General features: G+C 42.3%; 1 protein-coding gene across 2 annotated transcripts; it reads left to right on the top strand.

Moving 5' to 3' along the window:
* The first annotated feature begins 52 nt into the window (after positions 1–52).
* Positions 53–27,204, top strand: mfn2 (mitofusin 2). Of its 2 annotated transcripts, none has more exons than XM_080732511.1 (18): positions 53–196; positions 4,029–4,210; positions 5,032–5,167; positions 5,770–5,932; positions 8,914–9,038; positions 9,241–9,349; positions 9,618–9,725; positions 11,701–11,854; positions 12,832–12,899; positions 13,020–13,141; positions 13,680–13,806; positions 14,986–15,090; positions 20,878–20,980; positions 21,918–22,138; positions 22,716–22,871; positions 23,617–23,813; positions 24,376–24,510; positions 25,727–27,204. In XM_080732511.1, the coding sequence occupies exons 2-18, from the start codon at positions 4,033–4,035 to the stop codon at positions 25,794–25,796; spliced, it is 2,277 nt and encodes a 758-aa protein (XP_080588637.1). In that variant the 5' UTR covers positions 53–196; positions 4,029–4,032; the 3' UTR covers positions 25,797–27,204. The 2 variants fall into 2 exon arrangements, with proteins under 2 accessions (XP_080588637.1, XP_080588638.1); XM_080732512.1 differs by lacking the exon at positions 53–196 and adding an exon at positions 1,540–1,577.

Below are 27,204 nucleotides of genomic sequence, written 5' to 3' on the forward strand. Positions count from 1 at the left end.
CTACTGCCCGTCTGTTGCCAACTCAACGTTATGTAATAGCTTACATGTAACAAATGTAACACTGATGTTTGGCAGAAGAATCAGCGAACGTAACGTCGCCAGGTTAGCTTGAGAACAAATACAATAGACATTGTTTTGGACTTTGGGACCAAAGATGCAGGAAGCAGACTGGTGACAAATCAGTCCTCCATCCACGGTGAGTCCAGACAGAGAGACTTTCAATTATTATTATTATTATTCAACCAGTTAGCCTTTAATAGCCAGTTGGCTCACACTAGCTCTGGTCCACAACGCTATGTCACCGGTGTTGCGCTCGCACGAAAGGCTGAGCATAGTCTGTAGTAAAAAATACGAATTACACTTTTGCTACTCACCAAAACAAAGACTGTTCTAAGATGTTGAAAGCCTACTTTCCTTAGTGGCAACACTCGTAGCCCCCCACCACACGTCTAAAATACACTTTTTGTCCAGAAAAGAAGATATACCACCGGAGGTTTTAGCTACTCCTCACTGCCCTCTACAGGCCTTATCAATAGAAATTTCTATTTAGCCGATTGCCTTCGGTGAAATGTTTTCTTTTCTGGCTAAAAAAATTGTAATTTAGACGTGAGGTGGGGGGCTCAGAGTGTTCCCACTAAGGAAAGTAGGCTTTAAACTCCATAAGGTCGTCTTAGTTTTGGTGAGTAGCGAAACTGTATCTTTTATTTTTACTACAGACGAGAGGCTGCGCAGCCTTTCCTTCGGGCGCAAGGGATCATCGGTGGCATAGCGTTAAGACCAGAGCTAGCCTAGGCTCACACATGCTAGCAGGAAGTGGACAGTGGGCGGCTATACTTTTTTGTCTCGTGCTCATTTATTTCGTCGTACCGCGGTGACAATAGCAGATTTACAAGCTCACCGTACGTCGCGATTTGATGCGCTGCTCGCTTGTAGATCGGCTATTTTTCGGGCGCGCGACCGTTGCACGACGAAATATACAAACCGCCAGCAGCCTTTCTTTAGCTAGTGTCGGTCAGCGGCGATCTGGGATTGTTACACAGAGGACAGACAGATGATTACATAATGGGATTTTAGGTCCCATTTTGGTTCAATGTGGGTGATGATATCGATTACATGGATAACGGATTACATGACACATGTTACGATGTGCTTGATCGATCGTGGAAGCTGATGACAGACTGACAGCGAGCCGATACATCGTTTCCAAAAGCAGAGAGCAGCTCAGCTGTCACTCCGTCCTTCGTCTGTGAAAGCGTGACTGTGTTTTAAAAGCGCTACTATTTGTATCCTCTTCTTAACTCTCGGATCCTTATGTCGTTTTTCCATTTACAGTTATTGTGAAACGAGCGGTGTACTTGATATGTCCTCTATGTTTCGTTTTTTAACGCGGAAACATTTTCGGGATAATTAAAAAGCCGGCATCCTCTGGGATTTGTGTGAAAGGTCACTCACTCACTGCTGTCTGTCTGGGTGCCGCCGGGTGGAAATAATGCTCACATCGTCTTTGTATTAAACATCAATTATTTTGGGCGTTTTCTATTCCTGATTTACTACATCGTTTGCTTGAGTCCAGGAAGGTAAGATTATTTGACATCTCTCCTCTACTGTACAATGCATTTGTTCTAATCTTAGTGTATTGATTGATTGACTGAAGACTTTATTAGAAGGTTGCATAGGAAAAGGTACAGTTTCATGACTGTACAGTTCACTGGTACAAGGTCAACTAAAAGGATTTACACCTCAAAAAAGCTTTTGGGCTTGTTGGGGGTCATTTTTAAATATAATGTACAGTATAATGAATGTAGTCAGTCTTGGACAGATTTGAAAGAGGGCTGGGCCCCTCATTCCACTGCTTTCCACTCCCAAGCTTGCATGGATGCACCCTTATTGGGACCTTAATGGTCTGTTTCGCACTCTCTCTGAGTTACACAAATACTGAGGATTTTACTGTGGCTTTGAACAGCATTGCCTGCCCTGTAGTGACAAAGTAAGGCAGAGAGACCCTATATTTTACTTCTGGGGTCTCTTTGGAGAGACCCCAGACCTCCGGCCAGGTCCTTGATGGTGATCATACGGATCCAAGACAGTTTATAACATTTGCCAAAATTTCATTTGGGGATTTATTTTCTGCTGTGGAAAGCATAACTGAACAGTCACGAAAAACGGTTTATCAAGGATCACAATTTTCATATTGGAGTAGTGTCTTTCATATTTGGGTGAGGAACAATTAATTGATCAAACATGCAAGTTCGGGTGGCATTTAAGTTATAGATCAATTGTTTTGCTATGAAAGAAATAGTAGATTCAACAGCTTTGGTGTCGTGTGGCCGGATGAAGGAAATATTTAGCTATGTTGATATAATTGGCATGTAGACCTATGAGTTGAAGACAGCTGTTGAAACTGAATGCCCACTTTGATGTGAAGGTGACCCACTAACTAACAGGTGTTTATGTGACCATCCAGTAGCCTGCTTTTTAGCTGACCTGACTAGTGAATCAACTCTACTGCCAATCAGATATTAGACATTAAATCATGTAAAGATATATTGATATGTCCGGTATAGACAAATGCCACCCAAACCTTTATTTGCAGAACACAATTGTCCTGTTGATGACAGATATGTATATTTTAGAGTTCCCCCTTATGGACTCACGGTGACAAAGTGGGACGGAGCCCTGTCACCTGACACTGTGTGTTGTAGCCAAAGATTTTGTGCATGGCGGTCATTTGGCAGGACAGTTGATTACTTGTACGGCTGCACGTACGACTGCAAAGTCTTATACTTGGTCCGAGGTAGCCTTGCGCCAATTTCATTTGTTGACCGATAATGACGCAATGATGCAAAATGTGTTTAGGCGAAAAACTACAAAATTGTCTAGAAAATGTCATAATATTCTGATTTGTCAAAAAATAGCAGATTTACAATACAACCTCACAACGCACTGTTCACTGCTCATTGTGCTCCTTGAACTACTCCCCAGGGATGTTTCAGTGTAGTTGAGCTCTGGAAACATCCTGTCTTTTTCATTCCCATGGGAAGCCGACACATACATAAGAGCTTGTGAATGTGCATTGTCCAGCCATAGGCCTGCCTTTTTTACACTGCAGTTTTTGTCCATTCAGCCCTTTACATTTAACAGCTGTAAACATGATGTTTTTGCACAGTATTGTATATTTGTCTGTCACTTAATTTTTCATTGAATTGAATACACAGGACACCAATGGAAACAAGTCTTGGGTATAATCATTTTAGCAGACCTTTCTGCTAAAAAGAAACTGTACTTTCTGTTTTTCCTTTTTTTATTTATTTTTTGTTGCAAACTGCAATGAAGTATTCAATCAGTCAGTCAATCAGTCAAAGCTAGTATCTAGAGGTCAGTTGAGTGACTAAAATTAAGAGTAGTTTTAACTAAGTAGACATAATGCAGTAACCTGACTTGCGTCAGATGGTGGCAGTAGTGCGTAGGCTACCGCTCTACTTTACCATCTGAGATCTCTCGGTGGGAGTTGATAGCTCGTAAAGCCCCGGGCCGGACCAATCAGCGGCAGCTACGGGCGGGCTCTGAGCGGCTCTGAGCCAATAGAGTCTGATTGCAGACCACGTGGATGCAGACAGGCCAATATGAGTGGTTGGAGTTGGCACTCCCAATCCCAGACTGTGACAGAGAGACGGCCACATCCAATCACCTGCTAAAGAATTTCAAAAAATGGCCCGCCCCTTACATCGAGTCTGCCCGAGAGATCTCAGATGGTAAAGTAGAGCGGTAGCCTACGCACTACTGCCACCATCTGACGCAAGTCAGGTTAATAATGCAGGGCATTAGGGATAATGGCTTAGCCTGTGTGTTTTTTTTACTGGATCCACACATTAGGCCATTGCAATATAGCCTATATGCAAAGGTGAAGCCAAGACCATTGGTCTAAACATGTAATTTGCACTACTTTTTGTCTTTGTGTGCTTTCAGAAAGTTTTAAAAACATACTACATTTCATGTATTTGTTTTGTTGTGTTCTCTATTCTGCTCAGTGCCATGTCTCTGGTTTTCCCACGACCCAACTCCAACGTGATCCACAGCAAGAAGGACAAGAGACTGATGGCGGAGGTGAATGCGTCGCCGCTCAAGCACTTTGTCACAGCCAAGAAGAAGATCAATGGTATCTTCGAACAGCTGGGCGCCTACATCAAGGAGAGTTCTTCCTTTCTAGAAGGTGGGCTTCTCTCTCTCTGTTGATCCATGAGATCAATCTTGAAAACGGATTTAAAACTGTACCAAATAGTTTGAAATGCCCTGCCTGGGGTGGCCATTTGAGTGCTTTAGGATGGAGCAGTGCAAATGATATCACGGTGGACATGACTGTTGTGTGTGCCATTTTTGAGAGCATCAAATGATAACATTCCGTTGGTAAACAACGGTAGGGGAAAGGCCTCATCAAAAACCCTTGACAGCATACACTTGCTTTAGGCAAATTATTTGCAGTCAGAGAGGAGCAAGACCTGCATGTTCTTTCCACGTGTATGCAATTCCAAAGCCAAAATACAAAGCGTACATCCAAATCGCTGTGATTGGCGTGGTGGAGGGAGTGCTCGTTTTAATTGATGTTATAACCTATTGTGCAAGGCCAATGTGCAAGGCCATTGGCCAGAGAAGAGTAATCCCATTTGTTGTTAAACCTTGCACATAGGCAGGAGGTTGAGTGAACCAAAACGAGCGCTAACCTAAAAGAAATGGCATCAGAATGACATGCACGTGTGCTGGATCAAATTAAAGTCATGTGGTCGACCTCATGTCTGATGATTGCACTTAACCTCTCAGTAATAACAGGTTTGTAGCACCAGAATGCAGGGTTATAGACAGTAGGTGGGTAATGACATGTATTTGTATTCACCACAACACACTTTTACAAAGTATTTTCCTGCAAATTCAGATGTAACACGGTTTAAGATTCCTTTGGGAAGAATTCATGTGATCTATAGCTAGGCTTTTCTGTTTTCTCTTTGACTTTATGTTCCGCTCTCCTTCACATTGCAGACACACATAAGAACGATGAGTTGGACCCAGTCACCACAGAAGAGCAGGTCCAAGAGGTCCGGGGCTACCTGTCCAAGGTGTCTGGGATTGGAGAGGTTCTGGCCCGCAGGCACATGAAGGTGGTCTTCTTCGGAAGGTACTGATCTCAAGGTCAAGGTCCCACATTTCCTGCTGAACTGTACACATTCTGTTGAGCAGTAGTTCCCAAACGGTGTGATGAGGCACATTGTTGTGCCATGAGACAAATCCAGGCGTGCCTAGGTATTTTGTGACAACCACACTTTAATTTGGCAATATTATGCTATACAAAAGCTATTTTATTTACTGTATCAGACAGTACTTTCTGCGCACTCAAATTAGGCTAATTCTATACCATAATTCTATTTTATTATATCCACTTTGAACCTGGTGACCAATTTGAGAGGTCACGTTGTTGCGATACGACGCGTTGTGAGCTTTTAGCTCTGCCAGAGAGAAACCAAACCAGTTACAGTACATGGCTATCAGCTAAATTACAGTAGACGCATGGCGCTGATGCTCATGTCCATAGCAAACTACGACAAGGTCAACCAACAGAATCCTGCTGGTAGAAGGACATGACGGAACCAATATTTAAAGAATAAAAGGTCAGAGCCATAGTGCTCAGACAGTGCTGCTGTTATCCTAGAAGGTCAGACAGACAAGTGCCAGTAGGAGGCTTACTGTAACATATAGCGGAAATGTTGTCTCTCCCTTTAGGACAAGTAACGGGAAGAGCTCTGTGATCAACGCCATGCTGTGTGATAAGGTTCTGCCCTCGGGTATTGGACACACCACCAACTGCTTCCTGCGGGTGGAAGGTACAGACGGTAATGAGGCCTTCCTGCTCACTGAGGGCTCAGAGGAGAGGAAGAACATCAAGGTGAGCCTGTCGACAAAACCGTTTTTTTCCCCCCCACTTTCTACGCTTCCCACATAAGTAGCTTCAATGCGTCACACATTGACATGTTGTGAGTTTGTAGATCTGCTATTCTTACCGAATGCTTGCAGATTTCTAATTTAGGCAAATGTTTGTCTGATATGCTCAGAATAGGAACGCAAGGATTTGTGTGGTTAAAGGAGTAGTTCACCCCCAAAATGACTTTTTTTCTATTGATTAGTCATGCCATGGAGACTAGAGTTCAATAATATTTTTAGTTTTTTGTCGCAATCCTAAGACAAAAATGTGATAACAATACATTTACCCCCATTCGTTCCAGATGGTGACCCGTTTCGAAACGGGTCACCATCCGGAATCAATGGGGGTAAATTTACTCGAATCAAAATTTTGTCTTAGGAATGTGACAAAAAACAAAAAATATTATTGAACTCTAGTCTCCATGGCGTGACTAATCAATAGAAAAAAAGTCATTTTGGGGGTGAACTACTCCTTTAAGGTTGCACTGTTTATTCTATTTGTCTGGTGTAATCATCAGTGCAAACATGATGGAGGGAATGGGTTGCTTAGTTCTAGTAGTGAATTGTGCAGCAATATCAGCCTGGGTTAGTTCATATCTACTGTATATGGGGGTATTGAAATATTGAAAAAACGTTATTGTTCATTGCAAGTAATGGATCAAGCCAGTACTCATTACAAGTCACAGGGAAGACCTCAGGTTCCCACAGTATACAGTACCCTCAGCAAAGTGACTTAATAAACAGTCAGAACTCCGTTGACTTGTCACTGTTTGCTTAAGGATTATCATCAGATCTGTCACACATATGTTTCTGTTAAATCCATGCTATGGATTGGACATAGAGGAGAAAGTAGCTGTCAAACCCGCCATGCTTGTCATACTGCTCAACTGCTGAGTCAACCATGTCTTTTTAGCTGTGTTGAGCTCAAATGTATTGACTGTAGTCCAGTTCGCTTTCAATTTACCTACTTGGCAGTTGTTTCCTTTTGTCCAGCTTACAATTTTTGAAATGTAATAGATGCATGATTTATTTTCTGTAGAGAGATAGAAAGTATTCGTTGTGACTCCACCAAAATGTAAGCTGTCCGACATAGACTTTTTTTTCTTTTTTTTTTTGAGGATTGTTTTCATGAAATTACATTTTTAATTTAGTATGAGTACAAAGTCAATCTGAGAACCCATCTTACAATAAAAGCAGGAAATCTTTGTACGTCTGTACAGTAGTTCACACGACCGACTTAGAAATTGGCACATGCGTCGCAGGCGACCCGAGGAAGTCCAGTCAGATATGCGGTTGTCCAGAACGGCCGATCCAACTGATACATGTATCAGTCAGATCGCCCATTGTACAAAAGGCTCTGGCCGAGGCCCAAATGATTGCCATAGTAACGCAATCTTTCTATAAACCCTGCATCATGTTCTGTTTTTGACATAGACTATAAGTTTCACAGGCAGCCGGGCACTGGGGAACCGAGACAATAGGTCAGTCAGCTGGTTGCCGTGATGCATCCATTACTACTGCTAGTCTTAGTCCACTTCCTCCTGGGTGCTTCTGTGTTTATTCCTACTTAGTTAGAACAACATTATGTTCAAGGCAGTGGTGCTGACAGATTCGGCTGGCTTGAGAGATTTGTACAAAGTAAAATCTGAGCATTTTATATACTGTAATAGTAATAGTATGAATGAACTAGCCATGCTGGTGTTGTATATACCAGCATGCCTTTAAAAGTAGGTTCACTGCTATCCCATTTCCATGCGCTCATAGTTCACGTGTGTCCCAGATATGACCCACTTCTCATATTTTAATGTATGTATGGCCCGTGAGCGTTTGACACACCTGCCTGACTGACACTCACATGACCACGCTTGACCGTGCCAATTTCCAAACATAGACACAAACATGGCAACTTGAGCTAGCAGACTCTGGGTTCATATCTGTATCTGCATTCCACCAGGTCCAATATGTAGGCCAGGTCATCCAACTGCGTTCCCTGCACCCAGTGTCTGCAGAAGTCTCATTTATTTTATGTCACTGGTTAGGCCTTTACACGTGAGGGGTGTGACAACTAAACAACACAAAAATGTCATACTTTCCAGCGAATATTTTGCAGTATCTCTTATATTATAGTTAATGCCGCATTCATACAGGTTGAAGCCTTAATTCAGGGCTTGTAAGCTCAGAGCAGTCTACCTTGTTCTGTAGCATATAAAGATTGCATTATTGACAGATTATGACGATAATATTTACATTATGTGTGAATGAACTCATGACAGGAACAAAATATATATTTGAATTGCATTTTATTTGCAATAAACTCCCCACTGTATAAGGAAATACTTTTTTATAATCCTTATATCAGGGTAGGTTGAGCCCAGTCTAATTGATGGTAATCTATTTGTGCCTCTGTAATCTTATCCAGATCACGGTGAAACACACATTGCATCATAGTCTGCCCACGTGGTTCATTTCTGCCGTCGTCATATATTTGTCCACTTCTGTGTGAGAACCCTGTACAGAATCTATTTTCTAAAGTCCAATTTCAAAGGTTGTGGCAGCTCAGAAGCTATACTTCCTATACTCCCTCCTGACATCACATGACCTATGAACTCGACGGAAACGCATCACAGTAGAAGAGAAGCTTTATTGTTCACAATAAAGGTGATTTGTTTTTGGCTTCAGTGGAGTCGATCGGACAAGATAGATAAATACACATAAAGATATAACTACCAAATAAAACATGAAAAGGCATATATGGGACACTTTCATTAAAAGACATTGCAATTCCTTGTTGAGATTACGTCACATGTCGGGTAATCATATGATTATTATCAATATTGTCAACATGTTGAGCACAAGTGGGGTTCTGGGTATTGTATATTGCCTTCCAGTGCATGCTAGAATGCTCTCATCAACCTGTGTCTCCCTCCCTCCCCTCTCCATCTGCAGACGGTGAACCACTTGGCCCACGCTCTTCACCAGGACAAGGACCTGGACGCAGGCAGCCTGGTGTGTATCATGTGGCCCAAAGGAAAGTGTGCCCTGCTCAGGGACGACCTGGTCCTCGTGGACAGGTGAGCTGGACACTCAACACCATGTGCTGACATCATGTTCTAGACAAACCCTAGTTTGGGTCAGATGCGGGTCATATCACAGCTTCTCGTGTCTTGTTTCAGTCTCTTGTGTCATCATCATCCATGCATACAAACTATTGTCTTCTTCTCAACCGTGCATGGTTTGTTGACAGTCAAACTGAGCCAGTGTTTTCCTCTACAGCCCAGGTATCGATGTCACCACTGAGTTGGACAGCTGGATCGACAAGTTCTGCCTGGATGCAGATGTGTTTGTTCTGGTGGCCAACTCTGAGTCCACACTCATGCAGACTGTGAGTTGCTAGCACCATTGTTGAACCTTGTTAACGTTAATGCTGATACACAAAATCCTCAGTGTTCATTTTACTTGGTGTACAAAAGAAACCAAATAGACCCTTACAGACACAGAAAAGATAATCAAACATAGCACTGTAAGTAGGAGAGATGCAGCAACTGAACTCTACTAGTCTTAACAAAAGCTCACATTCTACCATTGCTTGATGCAACACAGCATTTTAATGTTTTGTTTATCCAGAATGTGTATTGCGTGTCTTTCTATAGGAGAAATCATTTTTTCACAAAGTCAACGAGCGTCTCTCCAGTCCGAACATCTTCATCCTGAACAATCGCTGGGACGCCTCGGCCTCCGAGCCTGAATACATGGAGGAGGTGGGTGAGCTTTTAACACCAGTTCTATAACTGAGGAACAGGATTAGTGTCCTGTCCAGATGCTGGACAACGATGCCTTGAATTGAAGAGCCCTAGCCATTCTGTGGTATTTGTGTTGTCACTCTGAACATGGTGGCTCTTAAAAGGAAATGACAGAAATACAGGATGTCACTGTGGTTGTTCTATGAATGTATTGATCACCAATCCAATCCCACAACCTTGTTCAATCATAAAAGATTGCCGGTTGAAGTTGTCTTTTAATTCGGAGGAACTGAAAGTTACAGCAGCCTCATGTTGGCCCTTTCCTTTTAAGTTGAAGTAGCCTACCTTTATCATAGAGCTGTTCAAACCCGATTTACATTATCTATTTCTTCTTCATGTGTGAATTGCTTGGTGTTTAGGATTTTGTAAAACAAACCAAAAAGGAATCATAGCTCCCTCCCTGCTACTCAAGGTCATTGGTGTGATTTTGGCTTCACTTGTTGCTTTGGCTGAATGACCATTTTCCATCACCATTTGAACTTTGCAGCATGGCTATTCTTAGCCTGTAGAGCAGGGTAGAGCAGTGGAGCTATAGCAGCCCTGTCTCCTTATTAACTCTAAAAAGACAGATGACTGATAAGCTAAAGCATTATTTGCTATAAATCCGTGGAGTAGCTGGACCTTGGAAAGAGCTTTAAGTGTGTGGGAAGGGACAGAACAGTGTTGATGGTGTGAGCTATGTCTGGCACTCAACCTGCTCTGGTCTTGGTTACAGGTGTCTGGTTGCTCATTATATGAACCTTGAAGGTCTCCTTTCGTTTCTGCACCATACATGACTGGGTGTCTTCTGTGTAGCCTTTATTGATGATGCTGAGCTCATGTCAAACAGACCTTTTGTCTGTTTCTTTCACTCACACAAGGTTATGGTTGAGTAGGGGACTGCTGTGTAGATCGAGAATAAATGAACAGACTTTGTGACATCTACACAAATGTGGAAACAGAAACAGAAGGCCCAGGTCATCAGCAAACTGAAAAGTATGCAGGAAAAAACGACCAACGACCAGCATGGTAAAGTAGCAGTGAGCGATTGAACTGGCCATATTATGAAATGTGCAGGTTGATTTGGGGGTGCAGCCACTCTGCAAATCCAGTGCCTTTGCTGAGCTCAAAGCCCGAGTCGAAAGCCAATCCTGAAACTGGATGGAGAGGGTACATCCTGCACTGCTTAGTGTTGTGTGCCACACGCCTAGTCTCGCGTGGACAATGACTTCTCGATCCATGACGGTCTTTTGGATAAACAGACTTTTGTCTACATGGACTTTTCTTGTACCCGAGACCCATTTGTGGAGGATGAAAATGAAGGTTATTGAACCCTTGAATGTGGCAGGCTCCATGTGTGAAGCAGGCTTCTACCACACTCTTTGGTTTCTTTCAGAGTTGTAAAATCCCTGATTTATACTTTACTTGGTTGTTCAACACCTTCACACAACTAAGTATAAATCCCTGTATGAGTCAATGAGCTCAGCAGGGGAGTAGATTATGGAGCCAGGTGAGGGCAGCTTAGTAGGCTGCTTGGAATGACTGTAGTAGCTCCTGAGCCTGTCTTGGGCTGCTGAACTTGAACAAGGCTCTACAATATGGCCATCAACTCCGTATTGTCCTGTAACTGCCTATGTATTTGTGTCACTATGAAATAGGCACATGAGTTCAATCATAATGTTTTCAGTATTCTTGTCATTCCCTGAGACAATCTTGACTTTATACATGATACAGTATTTCCTCATTTTTGCCCAACAGTCCCTGAATAGATTATGATTGTGCTGTTCTGGGCAGTACCCACAGGTACATCTCTGAATAAGTGCTATTTTGTGCAGCCATTGTAGCCAATGAGAAGGAGTGACTGGTGATCGTATAGTAGGATTGTTATGAGAGGGATTATAGTTTAGTAGGAAAAGATCTCATGACATCATCACCTCCTCTGTTGTCCCCTCAGGTCCGCAGGCAGCACATGGATCGCTGCAGCAGCTTCTTGGTGGAGGAGCTGGGCGTGGTGGACAGAGCCCAGGCCAGCGATCGCATCTTCTTCGTTTCCGCCAAGGAGGTCCTACAGGCCAGGGTGCAGAAAGCCCAGGGAATGCCTGAAGGAGGTGGGCATGGATGTTTCACATGTTCTGTCAATTATTCCCTCAAACCCCACCATTTGATAGGATTTGTATCTCTGCTACCCCATTTTACACTGTAAACCAGGGGTCTTCAAAGTTTTGCAGGCCAAAGACCCCTTAGTTGAGAGAGATGAAGCAGGGACCCCCACAACCTTTTTTCATAGATTCCATATAGTTTTATTGTTTGACAGCACAATCGTCAGAGTATTTTGGATTAATGTCAATTTGTGTTTTCAGATATTTAACCACTTGAACCGTCAATACTTAATAAACTTGACCTTTCACTCTGTACCCTACACCAAACTTCTTTGCCGAAAATAGCCGATCTACAAGCTCACAATGCCTCGCAGCTTGTGGCGTTGTGAGCTTGTAGATCTGCTATTTTTGGTTAAAGTTCTCAGAATATGGACGATAGGGTTCAAATAAATAAATAAACATATAAAAAAGAAGAAAAAAAAGTATGTATGACATAAAGATTTGGAGGACCCCCCGTAGTAACTCTGAGGACCCCTAGGGGTCCCGGACCCCCTGTTGAAGACCGTTGCTGTAAACTCATCAGTGTTAATTTAACTTTGAGTGTACACATGGAACCAGATGGATCTGTAACAGCCCATATGGTTTCATGTGTAAACTCTTAGCATTACAAACCAATTTGTGTTATGTCAGTGTGTTGACATTACATAATGTCACATGTGTGTTGTACCGAAATATAAGTATGGGTCACATACGTATCAAATATACTGTGTGTATGACATTGAAATTTAGGAATGGCACATGCACTACTAAGCAATATTCCTTCTGTGGCTCTATACTGGAGGCTTGTATATTTCTTCTGTAATTGTATTTAGTGCAGCTATGAAAACACATTTTGCCACAGTTGCCATTAATTTGGTCTAATGACATACTGACAAAGTATGCAAGCCTCCTTCTGTATGTGACCGTCAATGGTGGTATCATTTCAGGTGGTGCCCTGGCAGAGGGGTTCCAGGCCAGGATGTTTGAGTTCCAAAACTTTGAGAGGCGCTTTGAGGTAAGCTGATCCTACAGTATGTGAAATGAATGTCAATATGTTGTTTAATTAATGTCAACTAGTTGAGGTCTAGTGCCTCAACTTGTGTGACAATCCTCTGGATGCACTGCGTTGTGTTAGGAGTGCATCTCCCAGTCTGCAGTGAAGACCAAGTTCGAGCAGCACACAGTGAGGGCCAAGCAGATCTCAGAAGCCCTGCGCCTAATAATGGACTCTGTACACATATCTGCTCAGGAGCAAAGGTGAGGATGTGGCTTGTGACTGATTGGCACAATCATGCATATACTGTACAGTATGTCCTTAACTCATTTGCTGCCCCCTCCCGAGTTTCCAGAGTTATTCCCATTGTTTGACCCCGCCTCGCCCGAGTTTCCTGAGTTGGGGCCGAATTTGCATAAAAAAAGACCCTACTATCTACTAGGCATGATCGCGATCGCGAAATTGCATGTTTGACCCCCAGACCAACCCCATCTTTCTAACATGGCAGCCATGTTTGTTTACATTTGAAGAAAACATGACGGCTGCTATCTCATGAATGCCTGAACGGATTTCCAAGCAGATTTTTTTTGTTTGAAAGCTGTGAACGTAGTGCACACACTTGGTGCATGATCTGTGCATGGGCGTGCATGATCAGTGCACTATGGATTACATGGCAGCATATGGAGAATTTGGCAGTTCGGCCTGAAAGTGGACCTTTTTAAAATGCAGTGAATTAGTTAAATAAAGATTTGGATTTTGTAAATTCAAAATATTCCTTTGTGTCCGTCTATGCTCTCCCAGGGTCCACTGCCAAGAGACCAGGGAGGAACGTCAGGATCGCCTGGAGTTCATAGACAAACAGCTGGACCTGCTGACCGTGGACTGTAAAACCAAGATCAAGAAGATCACTGAGGAAGTGGAGAAAGAGGTGACAGTTCACCCGTCACAATAATAACACACCATCTGAACACTCAACAATTTGGTCTGCATGCCAATGGCAGGCATTCATTTTCTAGACCTTTCTCTCCCAATTTAGTCAATTCTCAAGTGCCTTTGCACTGTAGTGGTGATTCGTAAGGGAGGGTGTAGATAAGCTTGTGTCTCCTCTAATACATATGACACTTCCAGTCCACTTCTTCTCACCTGAAAGTGAGAAGTGTCATCGGGAGGACGTAATGTCTACGGAGGAACACACTATTCTTCCCAGTTCAGCTTCTCACCGAACAGGCGGCCTCACCAAACTGTAGTAGTCACTAGTGCAGCGACAGAGATGGCCCTCTCCACCTGGCTTCCCTTTCATGAACACAGCCAATTGCGCTTGCCTGCCTGGCCAGGCTGAATGCGCCACAATGGATTCAACCCCTAGTCTCTGCGGGTGGTGAAAAGCCAAGTTTGGCTTCCATTTGGTTTCTATTTTGGCTTTTGTGTATTCATCCTGGGAAGGTTTCTGTGTGTGTACACTTGGAAATTAATGAGCTGGAACAGCATGGCCTTTGGTTTTTCACCATGGTGGCAGTATTTACAATACAACACCCATTGACAGAGAGTTCAAATAAGGCCGTCTATTTATCTCTCTCTCCATGTTCAAGCAATTCTCATTTTGTGGCCTTTAAGCACCAGTCTGACACACCCATAGGGTCATTGGCTGCCATTACATCAACCTGATAAATACATTTTCAGGTCAAGCTATCACACAGAGAATAAGGACAGTGTCACAGCTACTGCTAAAACCAGCGCAGGGACTAAGGAATGTAATAAACTTTACAGCACCACTTCATTGGCTTTTCAGAGACAAACAGAAGATTTTTTTTTTTTTTTTGGTGTGCATTCCATCTTGATGGCATTCCCTGGGCTTTCTGCACCCTGGTCTCTTATCTAAGCTCAATGTCATTTTTTGCTCTCGTTGGCTGGCATTTTATACCGATACATTATGTGGTGGCCTTGTTCCTTTGTTTCACAAAAGCCCTGTGGATGAATACTGTGTGACAAATGTTGTCCACCCCAAGCTAATTAAATGTATCCACAATTTTTGCCACACAGGCATTGGGTCTATGTTTTAAAAAACATTCACAAGCTGTGACTCTTACTTTGTTTGCATATACTATAGGTGTCCAACAGCATGGCTGAGGAGATAAGGAGGCTGTACGTGCTGGTAGAGGACTTCCATATGGACTTCCACCCCTCGCAAGTGGTGCTGAAGGTCTACAAGAATGTGAGTTGGAACACAACTCAACGCAAGTTTGCATGCAAAACCTTATTGTTCTTGATGATACCATACCTTCCAGCACCTTACATAATCCCACTGAACCAAATATTTAAACTTGGATAAGGATCCCATAAAATAAAAAATAGAAATTAATAATAGAAATTACATTAAAGGTATATTCATTGATTGTATTTCATTCAAATAAAAATATAATTTCATTCATTCTCCTCACTAGAATGTGTGCTGACCAAGTGACCATATAAGGACTTCACCATGGCCCGTGTTGCGAGCATAGCTAGATTCGGTTTTCAGAGGTGGCCAGCCAGTCCTTGACCAATCGGGGTTCGAATATGGCCGTAGTTATGTTATGATGTTTAGTTATGATGGTCAAAATAAAAGATTTGAGAACCACAGTCGCTCTGAATTAAGAACGTCTGCTAAATGCCTAGATTGTAAACTACTGAATGCCACAGTCTCGTAGTAAATCAGTATCATACATATCCTGAAGCTGGAGACGTAGGCCTACCGATATTCAGTGATTTGGTCTAATGATCAAAACAAGAACATTATAATGGTGTAAAAAAAAAAACTAAACATTTCCACGCTGTAAGGCCAGTAAGGGACAAGATGACCCCCGGCCACTTTCATTATCACTGAATACACCTTTAATGTTTATAGTTTGATCGGGGATAAACAGGTCTTTCTGTCTGTGCGATGTGGGACAACATTGTAATAAGCCAGTGGCGGCCTGTACACACACACACACACACACACACACACACACACACACACACACACACACACACACACACACACACGTACACACACTTTCTCATTGACAATTCTTCTTCCTTTACCTGCTTATCCCAGATTAGCCATCTGTGTAGTGGAAGGGCTCAAGTCATGGAGACACCACACTTAGAAAGCCCTCTACTACTGTCTTGTCCTGACCTGGCCATCATTGACAACCTACTGCCCTTGCTTTACCTCTTACACACTGTGCTGTGTTCTTGTGGCCTTTCACCTAGTGAGCACCTGTTGACTACAGGAGGTTCAAAGACATTGTGTTGAATGCTCGCGGTCATGTCAAACGCATTCCATAAGCACTGGTCCTCACTGTTGAAAATGTAAGGAGCACCAGACAAAATTTAGAAGCCCCACTTAAATTTACGTATTTTCTATATTTATAAATTAAGTATAATAAATAAATAAATGGTTCTCCAAAGCATTAAATCAAAAAATACAAAGCCACAAGTGAAGGAAGTGAAGGAACACAACTGTGTGTAAGCTGTCTTTCTGTTTTTGCAGCTCAACTGCACTAAATGGGTGATTGATTTGGTTAATTTTGGTTGGTCTGGCGCTATCAAAGTATGAATTTAACTCTAATAGTGTAACAATAATAATCTAATAATAAATCATACAAAATAATATACAGTACTGGGTATATTGTGAAATCACAATCTTCAGGTATTTTGGCATTTACCCTTTCCATACTGTTGTGTCAGTTCGGATCCTCTTCTAGGATTAATACTTTTATCTCCAATCAGCTAATGTATCATTAGTTATTTAATTAACACAGCCTGCACTGCAGCATTCCAGTTTACAAGAAATCTGGTCCCCCTCTGTTGCTGTCGGCAAGAAACCTAGTACGTCCAAGATCATTACTTGACACATTAACCTGTGGTCCAATAGATCCAATATCATTATTATTTCATCACAAACTCTTAATTAATATTAATATTAATATTTACTTAACAATGATTACTTATTTATAAAACCCACAGACAGACAACAACTTTAACTTGGTGTCCCTATTTTGTCCACATACACAGCTATTTACAATATGCTTTTGCGCCTATACTGCCAGGAATATTATTACATATTATTATTGTCACAGTATGGGGAACGTGCGTATGACGTTTTGTAGGCCGATTTGGAGTTATCGGCCTACAAAACCAGCGCCATTGCTGAGGGGGACCAGTCCAAAAAAAAAAGGGGGAAAAAAAGCTGTAGTTGCTTCTTGTCGGTGAGGTGGTGTGTAGGCTGGCTGTGTACAAGATTTCCACAAGAGCTGAGTGTGTGTGGCTTAGATCACTCTTCTCCTATCTCTAACTTGGGTGTCTGTCACTCTAATTTAGTAATAGGCCGTGGACAGTGTTGCATTGTTCGTGCTTTAACAAGTGCACTGAAGCATTAATATGTTCTCATTTCCAACTTGAAGCAACAGTACTGAGAGATCAGATGTTGAAACATTTTCCATTGACTAAATATAAAATAGCCTACAATTTAAAAAAAGTGTCCCCATTATACAAGTAAACAACATTCAATTGTGGTTTAATACATAGGTTTAGGCCTAAAGAGATTATATTTTAATCGGCAATGCAACACAGGTCCCGTCTTACTCACAATACAAAGTGGAGCTCACTCGACCATTTCTCTCTCTCTCTCTCTCTTTCTCTCTCTCTCTTTCTAGCCTACAACTATTACAAACAAACGGAAAATGACTTACCTCTGTAGATAGAAAATAGCCTAAAAGCATTCCTTTCTCCCTGGCTTTTGTTTCAATGTTAATATTATAGATTCCTAGGCAACCAACCAGCATAGCATTGGACAAATAATAAGTCTACATTATTACATGATAAAGTTTACACCGCTCTGACTTCTGACAGTGCCTGTCAATCAGTTCACACAGCTGCAGACAGTATGTTAGATTGAGTAGACCTCACCACATGAAAGGCAGAGGCACGCATGGACTTTTAATAGCCTAATCATAAGCTAAATGCTCGGGTCTCTCTGAACCTCGGAAATAAACGGATTTCAGGACAATGTCACAGGTCTAAAAAAAAAAAAAAAAAATGAATCAGAACGGGACGGAACTGGACAAGACAATTACGGGGCCACTCGGGTTTGGTTTTGTAATTTGGCATAACACATATATTTCTATTTAATATATTATATGCTTGAGCTTTTCTCTCTCTCTCTCTCTCTTCTGTTGGATAATTAGAGAAAGCGCACCTCTCTCTCTCTCTCAATAAAAAGTGATCCTTGCTTGACCACAATGTTCTCTCTCAGATGATCTGCGTAAAGTGGCAGAGTTGACTGAAGTGTCTAGGCTAATACATATTACAGGAGGTTGAGGCCAGTAAATCTGTCATAAAAATATATCTATTGAATATATTATAGGATATAGCCTACAATGAGATTGAGCAAACAGTTTTGTTTAAAGACAAAATATGAACAAGGCTGTCTGTCAGACAGACCCATGATGTTTACCAGCAAGAAATAACACTAGAAAAGTTGTTATTTTGAGAGAGAAATGTCCCGCACACTTTGATATGGTTTATTTTAATGATAACTGTTGTAGCCTACTACAATCTATCTCAATACATACAGTAATAGGATCGTCATGGAGGTTGTGTAAACGTTGTAGTGCACTTATTATTATTATAAGTGACGTCCCTCGAGGATGGCGACGGGAAATACGTCTTACGCTCCGCCTTACGCTCGAATTCTATATCTCCCTCATATGCATGACATTTTGGTAGGCTGTAGTCTATATAGTGTACACTAGATGTCGCCAACGATTAAGGTCTCTGGCGATTGCTAGAAGGCCTCAAATTAGCAACCAGTCCATCCACTAGCATTAGCGTTAGCATGGAACGGCGCGGGACCCGTGCACGCCATACGCGCGCCTGATTGTCTTAAAAAATTATCGACTATGTGCCTTAGATGCCCAATAGACGCACAGAGACTTCAAACCGGATCAAAATCCGACGTTTTGAACGTGAGATAGAGCGGAGTTGCTGTAATGGCTTCCAATGTAAAAAAATATGCTTGTGTACATGGGAGACACGCTCGATTTCCGGTTTCCGGCGATGACGTCATTTCCATCGGAATATCATTGCTGAAGCTTATATGAAGCTAGAATGGTCATTTATAGCTCTAAAAATGTCAAAAAAATACAAAAAAAATCAGAAAATGATCAGCAAGGCACCGTTTGGCAATCTGGCCCCCAAAATGGCGATTTTTGGCGTTTTGGCTGGCTAAGAGTTATAGGTGAAAACAAAATTAAACAAAAACAGTAGCTGTTTCCGCTACTTTTAAGTAAGTAAGTATAAAATAGAAATAAAAATCAATTCATGAAACACAAAAAGATTTCTGCCCAATAGTGATGAAATACAGCAAATCACCTTTTGTTTTACTTTTTATTTTCACTTTTGGCAAATCATTGGTTGGCACTGGGCAGATAGTTGTCCTGGCATGTCCCTGCATGTAGGTCAACTGTCACGTGTGTGTCTGTGACAATCCTTTCCTTCTGGTTTTGACTGTGGACATTCCCCAGGTGAAATTCCACTAGTTTGTCACACACAACAGAATGTCGTTCCTTGCCTAAAATAAAACTACATAGTATACTGTTGTTCCAATGCAAGCGTGCGCACAGTCACACACACACACACACACACACACACACACACACACACACACACACACACACACACTCACAATCTCTCAAAATTGTTTTCAAGTAAGGAAGCAGTCATAGACATGAATACATCAAGGCAAATACAAAAATAAGTTTATGTATTTTATTATGTTGGCAAACATACTGAGAATGTGTACTTTTCTTTTTCTTCTTTTTTTAGTAGTAGTAGTTAATTTCAAGTTTAGTTGACTAGTCGAACATAGTGTTCCTGGTTTATGTTTAAGAATGCCGGACATGAATCATAACAGCTAACAAGTGCCATATGAATCGGCTTATGAAAAGGAAGTGGCAGGGTGCACAGTGTACTGCAGTCTCCTGACTATGCAGTTTAATGAGCCAATGTTTCATTTGTTTAATGAGCCAATGTTTTAAACTGGAGGTCTTCATCAGGATTTCAAACAACCTCTCAAACTAGACAACGTAACTGTGTGCCCATAGTTACTTCCCTGCTGCTCATTCAGGAAAAGGGTATTAACCCATTAAGACCCGAGGCCAATTCTTAAAATGTCTTCTAAATCCTAAAAGTTTCTGAAAAACCTATGTTGCTGTATATCATCATCGGGCAGAAACCTCTTGTCTCCATATTTTAACTTTTTTCGTATGCTTTACTTGATCATACTTCAGCATCACACAAAAGCATCAAAAGTAACAGATGTAGATCTGCTTGTAGATTTGCTACTTTTGAATTCTGAAAGGTTACAGTTCTGGACATAGAAAGTTTCGACCTGACAAAGATAATATTCGATATATAGCTAAAATAAAATAAATTAACCCCAAGTAAATAATAGTTGCTGCACAAGGTGCGGTCCAAGCACGGGTGCTGGAATTAGAAGTTGAACAATACTGTATAGCTGATACAGTTTATTTCCATTTCACAGTAAGATGCAGGTTGAAAATGACGGTTTTTGAACTATTTTGAGCTGGACTTAACCCATTTCGAACGGGTACACATTTTGTGTTTCATTATTTTTATGCTTTAACTATTGAAAAATAGCAGATATACAAGCTCACAGCGCGGCACCGAGTGCCGCAGTGCAAGCTTGTAGATCTGCTATTTTTGAAAAATCGTGAAAATTAGAATTTTGACCCGATTCTATAAGTGTCTTTTGAATCCTTCTAAGGTTTTTTGAAAAACCTGTGTTTCTATGTCGGCAATCTGGCCAGCCATCGTCAGCGTTGCCGCGCTGTGAGCTTGTGTATCTGCTATTTTTCACTGGTTAAAGCAGTCAATAATGACAGGTCTAAATGGGTTAATCAAAGCCATTTTTGGTGCCTAACCTTTTTGCTGTGTGTTTTGTGTGTGTTTGTAGGAGCTTCACAGGCACATTGAGGAAGGCCTGGGCAGGAACATGTCAGAGAGGTGCTCCACTGCCATCACCAGCACCCTGCAGACCACACAGACGGAGATGATCGGTACGACGCCGTCCCTCACCCCCTGTTCACACTCACATAAATTCATCTGGGCTTCCCTTCTTTTTTCTTATCTTTTGCAGTTTTGGCTTCATATAGGATATTAGTGAGCCAGGAAACCAAAGGCAGATAGTGGAGAAACGTCTGTGTTCGAGTCTCCAGACAGAATTTAATGGGGCTATGTTAATATGGTCAACTCACTATTCCGCTAGCCTCGCGTAGCCAGGCTTACTCATCTGCGAAGAGAAAAGCCTGGTGACAATATAAGGCAGAAAGCGTTCAACTTCCGCCGTGAGAATTTCACCGGAAGACTGCAACGCATGACGTAACTTCCGTTAAACGCAGGACTTCCGCCACTTCCGCTAGAACCAACCGGAAGGCATATTGTCTACAGGGTGCTATTCCGCTATGTAGCTTCCCGACCCCAGGTTTTGCAGGTCTTTAAGTCCGAGTGTATCAAAAAAGCAACTGGCTTAAGCACCGTTGGTCCGACCAGTTTAACATTCACCAGGTTAGCATTCACCAGCGTCGACACTACTCGGCAGGTTAGAATTTCACCAGGTTAGCATTCACCAGCGTCAGCAGGTTAGCATTCACTAGCGTTAGTTTTACTGAGGTTAGGGTTAAGGTTAGGTTTAGGTGTATCTCCGTCGCCCAGACTTTCGTCACCTCCACGCAGCCAATCACAAGCTTCGGTCTGCCTTAACCCTGTTGCCTTTTTGATACACTTGGACTGAACAACCTGCAAAAACACTCTCCCCACGCCACACAGCCATGCTATTGTATGTAGTCCACAACAAGATGACCGTTACACAAAGTCAGCAAGGAGACTTGGTGAACAGAGATATACTGTATGTGTGACCACGACAAAATATACTTGTCTCTTCTCCCTTCTTATTTACCCTTTCTCATTCATCCTCCTCTCTGTCCTCCTATTCAGAGGGTTTGAAGCCTCTGCTTCCTGCTCAGGCCAGAGATCAGGTGGACAAGCTCGTACCTCGGCAGTGTTTCAGTCTGAGTTACGACCTGGCCTGTGACAAGCTGTGCAGCGACTTCCAGGAAGACATCGGCTTCCACTTCTCCCTGGGCTGGACCATGCTGGTCAACCGCTTCCTGGGACCCAAGAACACTCGGCGGGCACTCATGGGCTACAATGACCAGGTAAAACTAAATAAAAACACTCATGGGCTACAATGACCAGGTAAAACTAAATAAAAACACTCATGGGCTACAATGACCAGGTAAAACTAAATAAAAACACTCATGGGCTACAATGACCAGGTAAAACTAAATAAAACAGCTGGGAGACCCAAAGAGCTCTGACTACATCCAGTTTGGATAAAAACGGTGTTGTGCAAATACTTTACTTGTATTATAGATCTGCTATTTTCAAAATGTATTTTTATAAAAATCTGTTTTACGCTGTCAAGAGAATGCAAAAGAAGTCTACACAGTTAGAGAATGCAGATTTTTTTTAAAGATTTTGATCAACGTTGACCTGGTGCCAACATCGATACAGCATGGAATTGTGGGGAGAAAGAAATCGTATGCAACGACAACAAAATATTCTAAGTCTTGGGTCTGAGGGCCTAAATCTAATCAAATGGTGGTCCGTGGCTCAAATTTGCGAATGAATAATGGTCCTTGATATTGAAAAGGGTTGAAAACCCCTGCCCTAGACAAAAGCCTCTGTATTTCTTGTCTCGTCACTGTAGCTCTGTCTCATCTCTCCGTGCAGGTTCCTCGTCCCATGGCCCTGACGCCGGTCAGTACCAGCATGCCTCCCTTCCCTCAGAGCTCTCTGACCCAGGAGGAACTCATGGTGTCCATGGTGACTGGCCTGGCCTCGCTCACCTCCCGTACCTCTATGGGCATCATCGTTGTTGGGGGCGTGGTAAGGACTGAGCATTCTCATTCATTCATTCATCCTTCTTGACCACATGTAACCTACCTAACGCCCCTATACTGGAGAGAGCTTTAGTTGAATATAGTCGATCTACACGCTCACAATGGATAGCAGTGCATTGTGCAATGCATTGTGAGCTTGTAGATCGGCTACAAGCTCACCCCACCCAGTAAGCTAAGGGTTACTGGGGGGGCTACGATACAGACCTTTCTGTCTCCTAAACCCACCAGGAATCTGCTCTCAGTGAAAGGTGGACTAACATAATCTGGATGCTGTTGTTCTTTTGACTATAGCCTTGAGACAACATAGGAAATATTTGTGTAATATCTAGAATATATTGCAACGACACAAATTCTCATAGGAGCTGATTAGACACACAATGTCATTCTTGGCCTGTTTCTGTGTAAATAAATGTCTTGCAACCTATTTTTGTAATCCTACCAGGGCAGGGAACCAATTGTTTTGTCTTCCCACCCTACAGTAGCTAAAGGTTTCCAAAAAAAGGAGGACAAAGAAATGTACTTATACTATTTTACAAGCCTCACATGATTCTTAAAATACAACAGGGTCGTTGAATGGTTAACTGCTGGCAATTGAATTAATCCATACGTGGACACAGTAAAATCCATTTGGTTACATTTTCACACTCTCACAGCCACAATGCCTCCCAGCCCCTTCCCCTTTCCCCCACCATGCACCCAGACTAACATCCTCACGCTTCTCTCCCCACAAGATCTGGAAGGCGGTGGGCTGGCGTCTGATCGCCCTGTCGGTGGGTCTGTATGGCCTGCTGTACGTCTACGAGAGGCTAACGTGGACCACCAAGGCCAAGGAGAGGACCTTCAAGAGGCAGTTTGTGGAGTACGCCAGTGAGAAGCTTCAGCTGATTGTCAGCTACACCGGCTCCAACTGCAGCCACCAAGTCCAACAGTGAGTGGAGTGGAGTGCTGGTCCCCCTGCTGGTAGCTTTAACAATAGCATCAAATGCACTGCTGACCAGTCTGCTCACCATGCCAACTTATGTAACAGGACAGGATTACATGTAAAGTCCTCTGCAGTGCAATTGCTCACTCTGTCCTCCTGGTGATGAGATTAGGAATTGTCTAAATTTTGTGTTGATATAGCAAGAATCGTCTTTCTGGTATTATTGAATTATAAAGATAGCTTATACATCAATAATTAATTATTATACACTATGCTACTCTTGTTACTTGTCCAAAACCATTACTTGGAAATTAAGTAAATAACTTGCAATCCTATGGATCCAAGTAGACCACATACGTACCTGCACTCTTATTTATCAAGGCAGATTACATGTGTGTGAGCACATATTTGAAAAAATCCCAAAAGTCATGTACTTATGAACATACTAAGGTTGTGCCACCCCATGTGGCATGTTGATGAGCTGACTTGATCCTGTAAATGTGATTGCTATTTAGCCTGCCATCATTGATCCCTAACTCTTTTGTCTTTCTTCTGCGTGTGTTCCCAGGGAGCTGGCGGGAACTTTCGCCCAGTTGTGTCAGCAGGTTGATGTGACTCGGCAGAACCTGGACGACGAGATCACAGATATGAACAGGAAGATCGAGCTGCTGGACGCGTTGCAGAGCAAAGCCAAGCTACTGAGGTAAGACACTCACAACAACTACAGGGTGACTTCACTCCTATGAAGAGTGTTCTGATTCGTTTAAAGCTGCATAATTATGTCCTATTCGATACTTGGATTTCCAGTGTGAGACCATATCTACCACTCATCTAGGACAGTGGTTCCCAAACTTGTTAGCTCAAGACCCAAACTAGTGAAAAACTTTGAAAATAGCAGATCTACAAGCTCAACACGTTGCTTCGCACTGCTATTTTCACTACTTATTAAACTTTTTTTTTTTTTTTATATTTTTGGGGGCTTTTTATGCCTTTATTGACAGACAGTAGATCGACAGGAAATGGGGTTAGAGATGGGGAGAGACACAAAGCAAACATGGGTCGGGCTCGGACCCGCTGCAGGCTACACAAAGCCTATGCACATGCGCTTGATTAAAAACTACAAAATAAAGGTACCCATAAAAAATTGTCCGACCCACAAATGCGTCCAAACCCAGTGTTTGGGAACCAGTGATCTAGGATCACATTCATTCAAACATTGCACTTGTGAATAAATGCTCTGTGCGCTGCTACGCGCGATATGGACATGAAAGCGCTCCTGTGGACATAAACGTGACAACAGAGCAGATCCTATAGCCTGCGGGAAGCGTAACCATGACAACAGAGCCTGTGGCCGCGTATACGCAGTAATTACCAAACTCTGCAGAATTCATAAAAACAAGTTGTAGAATAGTATGCTGTCTTCCGTAATGCAGCTTTAGCTCATCTACTGCCATTTTGAATATGCCTTCTTTGGGATCTCCCCGCCAGAAGTCTCCATAGACTTCCATGTAATGTATAGTGCACAGATCATGCACGCCCATGCACAGATCATGCACCATTATGCCATTATGTTTTACATGTTATGTAAGCAAAGATGGGTGCCCTGTATGAAAGATGGGGTTGTATGGGGGTGGAACATGCAAAATCGCGATTGAAATCATGTTCACTAGATTTAATGGGGTCCAAAAATATATTTTCAAAAGAAACTCGTCAAACTCGTCATAAGCAGAGTGGACACATAAATATAACTCGTCAAACTAGTCATAAGCAGTGGATGAGTTAATTTAGTCCTTATTATAATTTCTATTTATTTTTTGTATGCAATTTGAGCTTTCCATGACAGGTAAAAAAATAATCTACGTAATTAAATTAAGCCGACTATGGTACTTATCAGAGGGTTGTGTATTTTGTTGTGGCAGAAACAAGGCGGGTTGGCTGGACAGCGAGCTCAACATGTTCACACAGCAGTACCTCCAGCAGGGCCGCTAAAGACCCCAGCAACGCTGCATCGCTGCCTGCGGTGAAACCAAGCCTGGAGATGTAGGGACAGAGAAGCCACACCATAGAGAGACCACAGGAAAGACATTCTTACCTAGACCACGCTTTCCCCTGCCAGTCACTCACTCCCATGCAGCCATCATATTATTATTATGTTGCAGTGATCCTCTTTTGTTTCCTTGAGTGAAAGAGAAACTAAATGCTGCGGCTTGTAATCAGAAATGGTGGAAACGTATTTCATCGCAAATAACCCTCCTGCCATATTTGACCTGTCAAGGGGGGAAATTGTACATAATAGATCGTCATTGTTTTTGTCTATTTAATATGATGTTATGCCTTGAGGAAAAGTGCCACCCCGATCTAATGGCTTGATGTGGGTTACTGGAGGTAGTTTAAAAGAGGGGAGTGAAAAAGAAACGCCTCTGTCTTATGTAAATAGACTAAGATAAGTACATATGTTATTTATTGCTACAAATGTACTACTGTGTAAGGTAAAGATGTATCACTCTATTCCACCTCGGAAATCCCAAAACTTGCCCCATGAACTTGCACAGGGGAGAGATTTGTGGGGATATCGCATTTTCCCAGTCACCTCCATTTCTTTTGTCATTATATGTAATTAAGTAGCCTATAAATGGGCAGTGTGACAAAAAAGGACATATTAATCACAGTTCAAGACTATACGTTTTCAAATGCTGCACATATTTGAGCAATTGTGATCAAAATAATTATGTATTTTGTTTTGTTCTATGTATTCCTACAAACATTGGATCTTCCTTTTGTCAGCGAATTAAGTCCTAATCATCTTGGTCATAAGTATCGAAAGATGGAAGGTTCCAAAAATGACACTTGCAGGAAGCTAGCAACGAGCAGTGAATCTAGAAATTGACTGTTTACCATTCCAGTAGATTTGGCTTCTACATTACAGAGAGTGTTTTTCCTTGAGGTTAACTATTGGGGAATAAACATGGTACACTACGCAAGTATAACAGTAAGAGGCGAGGGGCATAATACATTTACCTTTGACCCACGCAGGCCAGGTGGCCATCCAGTAGATCGCTTTAACCGGTCCCTTCATTGAAGAGGATTTCATTTAGTCGATGCACCATCCTACAGTACAGTATGTCCGTTAGAAAGAATAGAAAATGTTTGCCTCCCTAAAGCCTTGAACCCAAAAGTGCGTGTCATTTTAGAGTAATTCACATTTCTGTTCGAATCTATCAGGCAGTAACACTGTACTGGAAGGCCTAGAGCAGGGGTCTTCAACAGGGGGTCCGGGACCCCTAGGGGGTCCTCAGAGTTACTACAGGGGGTCCTCCAAATCTTTGAGTGATAGAAGAAAAAAAAATCTCCTTTTCTATATTGACCACTTGAACCCTAGTGTCCATATTCAGAGAAC

This window comes from Nannobrachium achirus (genome assembly GCF_963921795.1).
Source record: "Nannobrachium achirus genome assembly, chromosome: 9".
In the NCBI taxonomy this organism is placed as follows: Eukaryota; Metazoa; Chordata; class Actinopteri; order Myctophiformes; family Myctophidae; genus Nannobrachium; species Nannobrachium achirus.